Source organism: Monodon monoceros, unplaced genomic scaffold (assembly GCF_005190385.1).
Source record: "Monodon monoceros isolate NGI ecotype Baffin Bay Population unplaced genomic scaffold, NGI_Narwhal_1 Super_Scaffold_13, whole genome shotgun sequence".
NCBI lineage: Eukaryota > Metazoa > Chordata > Mammalia > Artiodactyla > Monodontidae > Monodon > Monodon monoceros.
Window position 1 is genome coordinate 70,357,529 of NW_021703769.1, and position 11,368 is coordinate 70,368,896.

General features: G+C 43.7%; 1 protein-coding gene across 3 annotated transcripts; it reads right to left on the minus strand.

The window, feature by feature from the left end:
• Positions 1-172: 172 nt before the first annotated feature.
• TMEM219 (transmembrane protein 219) lies at positions 173-11,004 on the minus strand. 3 transcript variants are annotated; one of them, XM_029219442.1, is made up of 6 exons: positions 10,919-11,004; positions 9,675-9,873; positions 9,392-9,581; positions 2,911-3,140; positions 1,312-1,481; positions 173-273 (listed from the first exon to the last, which is right to left on the minus strand). In XM_029219442.1, exons 2-5 carry the CDS (start codon positions 9,837-9,839, stop codon positions 1,344-1,346), a joined length of 723 nt encoding a protein of 240 aa, XP_029075275.1. In that variant the 5' UTR covers positions 9,840-9,873; positions 10,919-11,004; the 3' UTR covers positions 173-273; positions 1,312-1,343. The 3 variants fall into 3 exon arrangements, with proteins under 3 accessions (XP_029075275.1, XP_029075274.1, XP_029075273.1); XM_029219441.1 differs by having other exon boundaries at positions 174-273; positions 9,675-9,876; positions 10,919-10,998; XM_029219440.1 differs by lacking the exon at positions 10,919-11,004 and having other exon boundaries at positions 174-273; positions 9,675-10,828.
• Positions 11,005-11,368: the final 364 nt, after the last annotated feature.

Below are 11,368 nucleotides of genomic sequence, written 5' to 3' on the forward strand. Positions count from 1 at the left end.
ACAATGCATTTATGTCAAAGCATTTCCATGACCATACCCAAGAGCTGCAGTAACCTTATGCCCTATACCAACCCAAACTAAAGAGTCAACAAGGAAAAATCCCCTAAACCTCCCGAGACTCTCTACCTTAAAATTCCCACCTCAATCCAGTCCCCAATAAACACCCTGGGAAACACTGGGCAAAAAAACCTTTTATTTCCCCCACATTCCAGCTCTCCACTTTTGTAATATCTCTTCCAACTCAGAATCAAGGCCCAAGAAGTTGATTCACACCTGGAGAGAAACAAAATAAAAAAAACAGGGCAGGTCAGAGGGCCTTTGGAGGAAGCTCTGGTATGGCTGCAGAAATTGGGGAAGGAGCAGAGGAAGTGACAACTAGAGATAGGTACAGGCACTTATTCCAACTGAGATGGCCTCAGGATCCCAGGATCTGCCAGGAGCCAGAAAGCCTTCCTTTCCCACTCTGCTCAGATCTAAGAAAGGCTAAGAGGGTTCCACCTTTTCCCAACCCAAGTAGGTGGTTGGAGCAGTCAGGCCTAGCCCTAAGCAATATAAGCAAAGTTGCTCTTGAGGGTCCAGCTCCTCTGGTCAGCACCTTGCCTGGGTCTGAGCGGTTTCCTCTTCTCCCACAGTTGCTTCCTAGGGCACAGCGGCCAGCTGAAGCTGAGAACAGTTTAAGAGCGGGGTGCACATATATGACTCTTGAATTATATGAGACTCAACTGAAAGGGTGAGATTTTTTAAAGAACTTTTTTTTTTTTTTTTTAATCTTAATGAGCTGATGGACTAACCAGTTAGCCAATATGTCCTACCCCCACTTTGGAGGCTGTGTCCCTGCAAAGATCCTGCTAGCAGAATCAACTTTTTCTAATGCAATGATGGCTAATGTAAAAGATCAGGTGCATATGAAGTGCTTGGGCACATAGTGCGTGTCCAGTAAAAGGGCATCATCAATCCTTTTGAGCAGTTCAAGATGAATTTTACAAAATTTGCATCATAAAACTGGGTATCAGAATTTCAGGACAAAAGCAAGACAAACATGCTTCATATCCAGGACACATCATCAAATTTGAACCCCCTTAATTCACTGCTGTTGCCAAAAAGCTTGGATGTGAACTACAGCTATGGATGAATCTTAAAATCAGAATGTTAACTGAAAGAAGTCAGTCGCAAAAGAATATGTATGATTCCACATAAAGTACAAAAATAAGTAAAACCAAACCATATTGTTTAGGAAAAGCTCTGTCTCAGTTACAACTGCCACTCACACCCCATCCCCTATTCCCACAGGACTGAATCAGAGAACCTTACCTGAGAACGAGACAGGAACTAGGCCAGTGCCCTCAGAACCGGGTTCTAGACCAGTGGGACTCCCGGCGTGGGTGGAAGCACACAGCAGTGAGACAGCAGAGAAGGCCACAGAAGAGAAGCAGGAAGGAGCCCAAAATCAGCAGCCTAGAGCCACACAGAGCCAGCTCCTCCTAGGGGTGGGGACAGGAAGGGGAGGAGGAATGATGGAGAGAGAAGGGACTGTGGAGAATCTTCCCTTGGGAAGATATCTTAGATACCCCCAGCCCAAGGGCTATAGAGAGAAGCCTCCATGGGGGAGAGGGCTCTCCACATCCAGGGAGCAACTAAAATTGGGAAAATTCTATTCTTATTTTCATGCAAGCTAACATTTGTCTCAATGGTCTACAAACCGCTTTCTTGCCCAAACATTTAAACTGAACCCCTATAATGACTCCAGGAGATAGGAAAGTTCACTATTGTCTACATTTTGAAATGTGCAAGCAGGGCCAGGTCTGGAAACCAAGGTCTCTGATTCCAAGCTCCCAGGTCATGCTCCTCACCAGGGTCTTTGCAAATGTGAGGGAGCAGTATGAAGCAGCCTCCTAACTGGTCTCTCTCCTACACTTAGCTAGTCTTGTCCACCCAGCACCAGTGACTCCCATGGCCTGCAGTATCAAGTCACAGCATCTTAGCCAGGCCTCACGGTGCCTCATGACCTGCCCCCTGCATCTCTTTTGTCTCTTCCTCTATGTCATGCCTAAGCCCTCGTCGTGGAGTGCTCCTGAAGCCTGAACACTTTTCAATCCCTAGGCCTGTACTCATGCTGGTCCCTTTGCCTGGAATGTATCTCCCCTCTCCTGAACCGCCTCTACTGCATTCCTGCCCATGTCTTCCTCATTCTTCAAGGATCATCCTGACAGAGCAGAATGAGCCTGGGACTTGGAAGTCAGAAGGCTGTAAGTTGCAATCCTGGCTCTGCCACTTAACCAGTTGTGTGGCCTGGGGCAATTCACTCCCTCTAAGTCTGTTTCCTCATCTGTAAAATGAGATAATAACAGCTACCTCATAACAGCCTTAAGATCAAATGAGGTAATGAAACTGAAAGCACTTAGTAAGGTATAAACTATTGTAAACAATTCCCTTTCTTAAATGCCACCTTCTTGGTGAAGCACTCTCCATAAACGTTCAAGTCAGAGTTAATTGGTCCTTACCCTGTTTGAATAACACTTTGCTCACACCCCAATGATAGCAATTAGCCCATTCTGCCTCTTATTACAGCTTCTGAATTCCTTTGAGGTGAAGATCATGTTTTATTGTATCTATAGACAATTGTTAATAGTAATAGCTGTCATTTATCCAATCTCTATTATGTACCAGGCGCTTTACATTCATTCTCATTTATCCTTATTTGTTGGTATTAGGAGACAGCATCATGTTTCCTATTTTACAGCTGAGGAAGCTGAGTTTCAGAGAGGCCCACATGCTTGCTCAAGGTCACAGAACCTGAGGCAGGATTATAAAGCCTGTGCTTTTCTACTAGGTAAAATTGCGTCCAGAAGCCATCAAGACACAGCATTCAGCATGGCAGTTTATGAAACCCCAACAATCTGAGGCTCTTACGGAGGTGAGCAACTTGGTGAGCACAAGACCTTCGTGGCTCCAGACACTGACACACTCCTCAGCCATCCTAGGGCTCAGGGTGGCATTTCCTGCTCCCTCTTCCGAGCAGGACATGGGTGGCTGGCTGGAGGGCAGGATTCCTGGAGCAGCACTAAAATACAGGCAGGTTCCTGGGGTCCTTTCTGTGGTCACCCTGGCTGTAATGAGGACCAGCTCTCCTGCAGAAGATCCTATGAGAGGCACAGGGGAGGAGATGGAAGAAAATGTAGGGTGGGATGGGAGTCATCAATCTTTAGACAGCTAGTCACTTATGTAGGCTTCCTACTGTACCAGGTATTTTGGCATTGATTCTATTCAGTAAAGTCCTCTAATACCATCATTTGCATCACTGAGAAATGAAAATAGCTGTGTACCGATATAAATAAAAATTAATTTAAATTAGCTCACAATCAATAAAACAATCATACCAATACTTGGAAAGCTGCAGCAAAACTGGGGTAAATACACATTGCTGATGTCAATTTGTATAAACTAGTTCATTCTTTTTAAGAAAGCAGTTTTCCACTACTACCCAAATCCATTAAAAGGTTCACATACCATTTCAAATTAGTGGGAAAAGGATGGCCTACTCAGTCAATGGCCTTGGGACAATTTCCATTTGGGAAAAAAAAGTCAGACTCTTGCCTCACACTATAAAGTCCAGATGTATTAAAGACCTATGCAAATAAACTAAAACAAAACAAAACAAAAACCTAAGCAAGTATTAAAACAAAATACAAATATTTTCTAACTTTAAAGTGGGAAAGAAAGGCCTTCCAAAAAAAGACACAAAACCTAAAAGACCGAGTAGAGGACAAGAGCAATAAATTTCATTAAAAACTAAGAGCAATGAAAGATAAGTTCTATCTTATCTTAAACTATACAATGAAAGATAAGTTTAAAAAAAAGTCACAGAATGGCTGAAAATACCTATAACATATTTAATTGGCAAAAGGGTTTACTATCCAGAATGTATAAAGATCTTCTAAAAAATTCAGACGATAAAGACAAATAACTTAAAAGAAAAATAAGTAAAGGATATGAATAGGAAATTCAGAGAAGACATGAAAATGGCCAATAAACCTATAAGAAGATGCTCAACCTCACTAGCAATCAGGAGAAAGTAAATTTAAAACAATCAGGTAATTCCTTAGACCATTAAATTGGTAAAAATTAAAAAGACTGACAATAACAAGAGTTGTTGAAATGTGGAGAAATGGGCGCTCTCCACTGGTGACACTTTTAGAAGACAATTTGGCTGTTTCTGTTGCAATTTTACTATTTATTTATTTATTTTATTATTATTATTTTTTTTTTGCGGTATGTGGGCCTCTCACTGTCGTGGCCTCTCCTGTTGCGGAGCACAGGCTCTGGACGTGCAGGCTCAGCGGCCACGGCTCACGGGCCCAGCCGCTCCGCGGCACGTGGGATCCTCCCGGACCGGGGCACGAACCTGTGTCCCCTGCATCGGCAGGCAGACTCTCAACCACTGTGCCACCAGGGAAGCCCCCTGTTGCAATTTTAAATGAAGACAGAGAAGGACTAAGAGGATGCCCACCAAACTGTGGACTCTGCAGAGAAGGTAAGGAGGACTTTTACATTTGCCTTGTACACTTCTCTGTAGTCTGAATCCACAATAAAATGAATTTGTGTATTAAAAAAAAAGGTCCATACTCTCTGACTCAGTAATACCACTTGCAGAAACTAATCCTAAGAAAAAGATTCAAAAGAAAAGTGCAAAGTACACTTGCAAATGTTTATTGTGTTTTCATAAAAAATACCAGAAAATAATAAAAATGTTTATCAATAAAGAAAGCATTAATAAATGATGGCCTAACCAATTAACAGATCAATTTACATCCGTTAAAATAATAATGTTCTGGCCATTCAGTAATACAAAAAACACGATGTCATAAAGTGAAAAAAGAAATACAAACCGGTATATACATTATAATTGCAACTGAGAAACATTCATGTAAAATTCTGTAAGAGAATTCCCCTTTCTTCTATGTTCCCCTGATCGAATCTGTCACCAAATCCTGTCCATCCCACACTTCTATCGACTCTCTCAAATCAGTCCCCTTCTTTCACACCACTGTCTTAGCTCAGATAAGTCACCTTTTTATCGCAACCACCTCCTAACTGGTCTTTGTGCATCTGGACACATTCCTTCCCGGCAGTCAGCCAACAGAGTATGATCTTTTAAAAAGAATAATAACAAAATTCTATTTTCCTGATCAAACTCTTTGAGTTAGCCAAATGTCCTGGATAAAGCCCAATTACCTTGGCTTGGCACAAGGGACTCTCCATGGGATTCTGCCTGCTTCTTCAGACCCATCTCCTGCCACTCATTCTACACTCCTTCCCCTGCACCAGTCAAACTGAACCCCTGGAAGTTCCTAAATGTGCCATCATAATCCCATCTGCATGCCTTTGCATATGCTCTTCCCTCTGGCTGGAAGGGCACATTCCTAAGCCTCCCTCAAGCCTCAGCTCAAGCCCCATATCCTTGGAAAAGCCTGTCTTCACCAACCCTGCTTGATGGACTTATGAGTACTCTCACTGTACCTTGTGTTCTACTGCACACACTCAAAGGTATTTACTTCTGTTCACATCTGTATCCTTGCTAGATTGTGAGTGACTCGTGGTGAGGATCCACATCTTACCAGACCTCTGTATTCCCCATGCTTGGTACATAGTAGGTGCTCAACAATTACTGATTAGATGATGCAATCATATGTGATTACTTTTTACTTGGTCCAAAAACCTTTGATGTTATTACTTTGTTTCTAACCATGAAGAAGCAGAAACTGACAAGCTGATCCTAAAATTAATATAGAAGTTCAAGGGATCTGGAATAACCAAAACAATCTTAAAAAAAAAAAAGAACAAAGCTGGAGAATTCACATTTTCTAATTTCAAAACTTACTACAAAGCTACAGTGATCAAAACGGTGTTGTACTAGCATAAGCATAGACATGGATCAGTGGAGTAGAACTGAGAGTCCAGAAATAAACCCATATGTCTATGGTCGATTGCTTTTCAGTAAGAGTGCAAAGGCTATTCAATGAGGAAAGAATAGTCTTCTCAACAAAACGTGCTGGGACAAATGAATAGTACCTGCAAATGAATAAACCTGGACTCCATCCTCATACCATACACAAAAAAATTAACTCAAAATGGATCACAGACCTAACTGGAAGAGCTAAAACTATAAAATTCTTAGAAGAAAATACAGGAAAACCTATATTTAGTGACTTTGGGTTAGGCAAAGTCTTCATAGATATAGTACTAAAACCACAAGCAATGACAACAAAAAAATAGATAAACTGGACTTCATCTAAATTAAAAATGTTTGTGCTTCAAAGCACACCATCAACAAAGTGAAAAGACAACGCAGAGAATGGGAGAGAAAATCTGCAAATCATACATCAGGTAAGAGGCCTGGATCTAGAAAGCATAAAAAGAACTCCTAAAACTCAATAATTAAAAGAAAAATTATTCGATTTTTAAAATGGGCAAAGATTCTGAATATACATTTCTCTGAAGAAGATACACAAATGGCCAATAAGCACATGAAAAAATGTTCAATATCATTAGTCATCAAGAAAATGCAAATCAAATGATGCAACCGATAAGGGCTTTTTCCAAAATATACAAACAGCTCACACAACTCAAACCAAAAAACAAACAACGCAATCGAAAAATGGGCAGAAGATCTAAATAGACATTTCTCCAAAGAAGACATAAAGATGGCCAATATGCACATCAAAAGATGCTTATCATTGCTAATTATTAGAGAAATGTAAATCGAAACTACAATGAGGTGGTTACCACCTCACACCATTCAGAGTAGCCATGATTAAAAAGTCCACAAATAACAAATGCTGGAGGTGGTGTGGAGAAAAGGGAACACTCCTACACTGTTGGTGGGAATGTAAATTGGTGCAGCCACTATGGAAAACAGTATGGAGGGTCCTTAAAAAACTAAAAATAGAGTTGCCATATGACCCAGCAATCCCACTCCTGGGCAGCATATATCCAGCCAAACCATAATTCAAAAAGATACATGCACCCCTATGTTCATAGCAGCACTATTCACAATAGCCAAGACATGGAAACAAACTAAATACTACTCAGCCATAAAAAAGAATGAAATAATGCCATTTTTCAGCGACATGGATGGACCTAGAGATTATCACACCAAGTGAAGTAAGTCAGAAAGAGAAAGACAAACACCATGTGATATCACTTATACGTGGAATCTAAAATACAACACAAATGAACATATCTACGAAACAGAAACAGACTCACAGATATAAAGCAGAGACTTGTGGTTTCCAAGGGGAAGGGGGGGTTGGGGAGGGAAGGATTGGGAGTTTGGGATTAGCAGATGCAAACTACACTATTATATATAGGATGGATAAACAATAAGGTCCTACTGTATAGCACAGGGCACTATATTCAATATTCTGTGATAAACCATAATGGAAAAGAACATGAAAAAGAATATATATATGTATAACTGAATCACCTTGCTGTACAGCAGAAATTAACGCAACATTGTAAATCAACTATATTTCAATAAAATTAAAGAAAAAAAGAAAATGCAAATTAGAACCTTAGTTAGGTATCACTTCACACTGACTAGGACAGCTATAGTCAAGAAAACAGGAAATAACCAGTGTTGGTGAGGATGTGAAGAAATTAGAACTCTCATACACTGCTGGTAGGAATATAAAACGGTACAGCCACTTTGGAAAACAGTCTGGCAGTTCCTCAAAAGATTAAACATAGGGACTTCCCTGGTGGCACAGTGGTTAAGAATCTGCCTGCCAATGCAACACAGGTTCGATCCCTGGTCCGGGAAGATCCCCCATGCCGCAGAGTAACCAAGCCCATGCGCCACAACTACTGAGCCTGCGTGCCTAGAGCCCATGCTCCTCAACAAGAGAAGCCACCGCAATGAGAAGCCCGCGCACCACAATGAAGAGTAGTCCCTGCTCGCTGCAACTAGAGAAAGCCCACGTGCAGCAACGAAGACCCAATGCAGCCAAAAATAAATAAATAAATTTTTTTTAAAAAAAGATTAAACACAGAGTTACCATATGACTCAGAAATTCCACTCCTAGGTACATACCCAAAAGAAATGAAAACATATGGTAATGCAATAACTTGTACATGAGTGTTCAGAGCAGCATCATTCATAATGGACAAGAAGTGGAAACAATCCAAATGTCAATCAACTGATGAACGGATAAATAAAATGTGGAATACGTGTATAGTGAATGCTCTTCAGCAATAAAAGTAAATGAAGTACTAACATATTATACAACATGGATGAGCCTTGAAAACGTTATGCTAAGTGAAAGAAGCCGGTCACAAAAGACCACATATTATATGAAATGTCTGGAATAGGCAAATCTGCAGAGACAGAAAGTAGTTACTCATTGCCTAGGGCTGGAAGGTTAGGAGAAAAAGGGAAGTGCATGCTAATGGGAACAGGATTTCTTTGTCAGGTAATGAAAATGGTCTAGAATTGACAGTGGTGCCGGTTGCACACTTTTGTGAATATAAAAAAGCCGTTCACTTGTACATTTTAAGCAGGTGTACTTCATGGCATGTGAGTCTTACCTCAATACAGCTATTACGTTTTTTACATAAAAAGAACAGGAGAAATTGTCCTGAGTCTATATAATCAGACACATTCCTTTTCTCTTGCTCTCTGATCACACACACGTTCACTTGGCAATACAGAGACCTACTCTCACCTGGCAATATGCGTATGTGTGCCTACACACACATACACCTATTGACTCATAGGAGAATCTTAGAACAATCGTGTTGGAAAGGACCTCAGAAGTCTAACAATTCCACCTTTCTCTCCTCCTTCTTCATCTCCACATTTTTTAGATAAGGAACTTGAGGCCAAATCTCACACAGGAATTAACGGCACCCTCTGACTCACTCTCACTCATCACCTTCCCAGAAGACTCTAAGCAGTTTGGGAATGGAGGATGTCTGATTTTTCTGTACCCTTCATAGCACACAGAGCTGTGCTAAGCACATAACAGGCACTAAAGACACTAGTTTAAATAAACAGAACATGTTTCTCTGATATCCCTGAGGAAAAAGAAGGTGCCTCTAACAGAAGCCCCAAGGGATGAAGAGGGTTGAGAAAAAACTTTAGGTCAAATCTTGCCCATCTCATCACACCTCCAAGGATAGAATCAAAGAACCTCAAAGTTGGAAGGGGAGAGAGGAAACATTTATAGAGACCCTACACAGTGGGCACTGTGTTCACTGAAAGTATCTAGTCCTATTACAGCAGAAGTGACTAACGCTCAGAGATGTGCCGAAGGTCACCAGGATGGTGAGGTCAGGGGCAGGGCCCACCTCTGAATGTTCTGATATCCAACCTCACAGTCCTCCTTGGTCTCACCTTTTAATCCCATACGACTACCCTGGACCTGGGCTTGGAATGTCTGGGTCTTGTTCCTGTCTTGATCATCTCCGAAGTTCAAGGTGGTCAGTAAGCCCACGACGTGAGACCCACGCCACTTCCCTTTGACTGTCCCATTCATGGGGCACAGGGTCAGCTGGCCAAAAGATCTCAAGAAGGAGACCCAGTCCTGTGTGCAAAAGGAAGGTGGGGAGAGGTGAGAGGAGATCAGCAGCAAAAGCTGGCCTGCAGGGGAAGGATGAGCCGGAGGGTGAGTACTCACCTGAGGGATGTCAGGGCTGCGCAGGCCAGTCTTGTGGGTGAGGAGGAAGCCACCAAGGCCCAGGCCAGAAAGGCCAAGAAGCAGCAAGATCAAAGTGGCACAGACCAGAGGTGGGTGGTGGGCCAGGCAGAGATGCAGGTTGTGCCCTGCCTGGCAGCTGCCCATGGGGAGCAGAGGGGTCTGGGCCTCCAGGGAGAGCCTGCTGGAGGACAGGAAGGGAGACCTGGACAAGAGCCTGCCAGTAAGAAGGCACTTACCCATTTTACTCAAAGGAAGTGAAAGCACCAAGAAGACAAGGAACTTGGCCAAGGCCACACAGCCAGTTAGTGGCAGAGCCAGGACAAGAACCCAAGGCTCTTGACTCCAAGTGTTCATCTCCAGGCACCACTCAATAAATGTTTGCTGCATTTCATTTCTGAAGTAATCAAGGTGGAAGCAGAGCAGAGCACGCTGTACTGGAAAAAGGAACTCGAAAAGGAGAATTCTCAACGGGAGAGATTCAGGAAGCAACTGTTCTGGGGCTAGGGTTTGGCTGAAGAACAGTTCCAGCTGATAGCCCAGACAAGGGAAGCGTCTGATGAAAAAGAACTCCACTTTGGAGCTAAACTCAATTTGAGTCCTCCTCTGCCACTCACTGGCTATGTGAGAAAAATCAGCGAACCTCTGCGAGCTTAAGAATCTGTGAAATGGGAGTTCTAAGAACATCAAGTAGTGAGGACTAAATGGAGCAGATAAAACAGTTTGCATAGTACTTGGCCTTGCAGGAACTGAACAAATGTCCATTTCCTTTCTATTCCTCTGGGTCATATTGATCTTCAAAACCAGATGAAGCAAGGCAAAAAGACTGTGGGGAAAACTGAGGCTCGGGCACTTTTAACAAAGGAGTGGTAGGGCCAAGGTCTGAAACCCGTCTCCAGCTTCCAAGTGGAGTGCGCTTTCCCTGGCGAGAAGCAAGAGCCTGATGAAAAGGAACATCTGGAAGGCAAGATAAACATATGGGATGGGAGAGAAGGAGGGCTCCAGGGAAATGCAGGTGTCACAAACGCACAGCCCTGGCCCTGCCTCCCGTCCCGGAACATCTGTAAAGGGATAAAAGGTAGGAAGGAGGAGGGTAGAGCCTGAAGGTCGGCGGCTGTTGGTGCACCTAGGCCTCCCCTCCCCCGCAAAGCCCCTCCAGCAGAAACTCAACACCCATATCCCTTCCCGCTGTAGCAGCGTCGAGTCAGCCCGCCGCTCGCTCTCACCACTCGCAGCCGGGCGGAGGCCGGCGCCCCCCCGCGACGTCACGCGAGGAGTCGCGAAGGGGCGGGGTCCGTGCTCCCACCCCACCCCACCCTCAGTCTGCGGGATTCGCATGCGCAGTGCCCACGCGGGCGGCCGCCTCGCCCCTCCTGGTCAGGGTGGGGGCGTACCAAGAGGACATCCAATGCAGGGCCGAAGGGGAAAAATAACACCGCGGGAGGTGAGTAAAAGGGAGAGAGGCAAGGGAACTAGCCCTAGAGACGTTGTGAAACTGTTAACTCTCCATCCGGAGAGACCATTGGGGCATTTCAACGAGACTCTCGTCGCAGACAATTTTCTTTTGCTCGTCTCTCACCCGCACCAGTAGCACAGCCCAGCCGCGCCCTGGTTCCGGGTAAAGACTTGGGGTCCGCCCGGGGGCGGGGCTCCGGTCCTAGGACTCTGGCCTTCCG

Coding starts and splice junctions, on each gene's coding strand:
- TMEM219 (XM_029219440.1), bottom strand. CDS start 10,481: ATGACCCAGAGGAATAGAAAGGAAATGGACATTTGTTCAGTTCCTGCA. Junction 9,582..9,674: donor GCAGCCCTGACATCCCTCAG/GTGAGTACTCAC, acceptor TTTTGCACACAG/GACTGGGTCTCCTTCTTGAG. Junction 1,482..2,910: donor TCACCAAGTTGCTCACCTCC/GTAAGAGCCTCA, acceptor CCCCACCCCTAG/GAGGAGCTGGCTCTGTGTGG.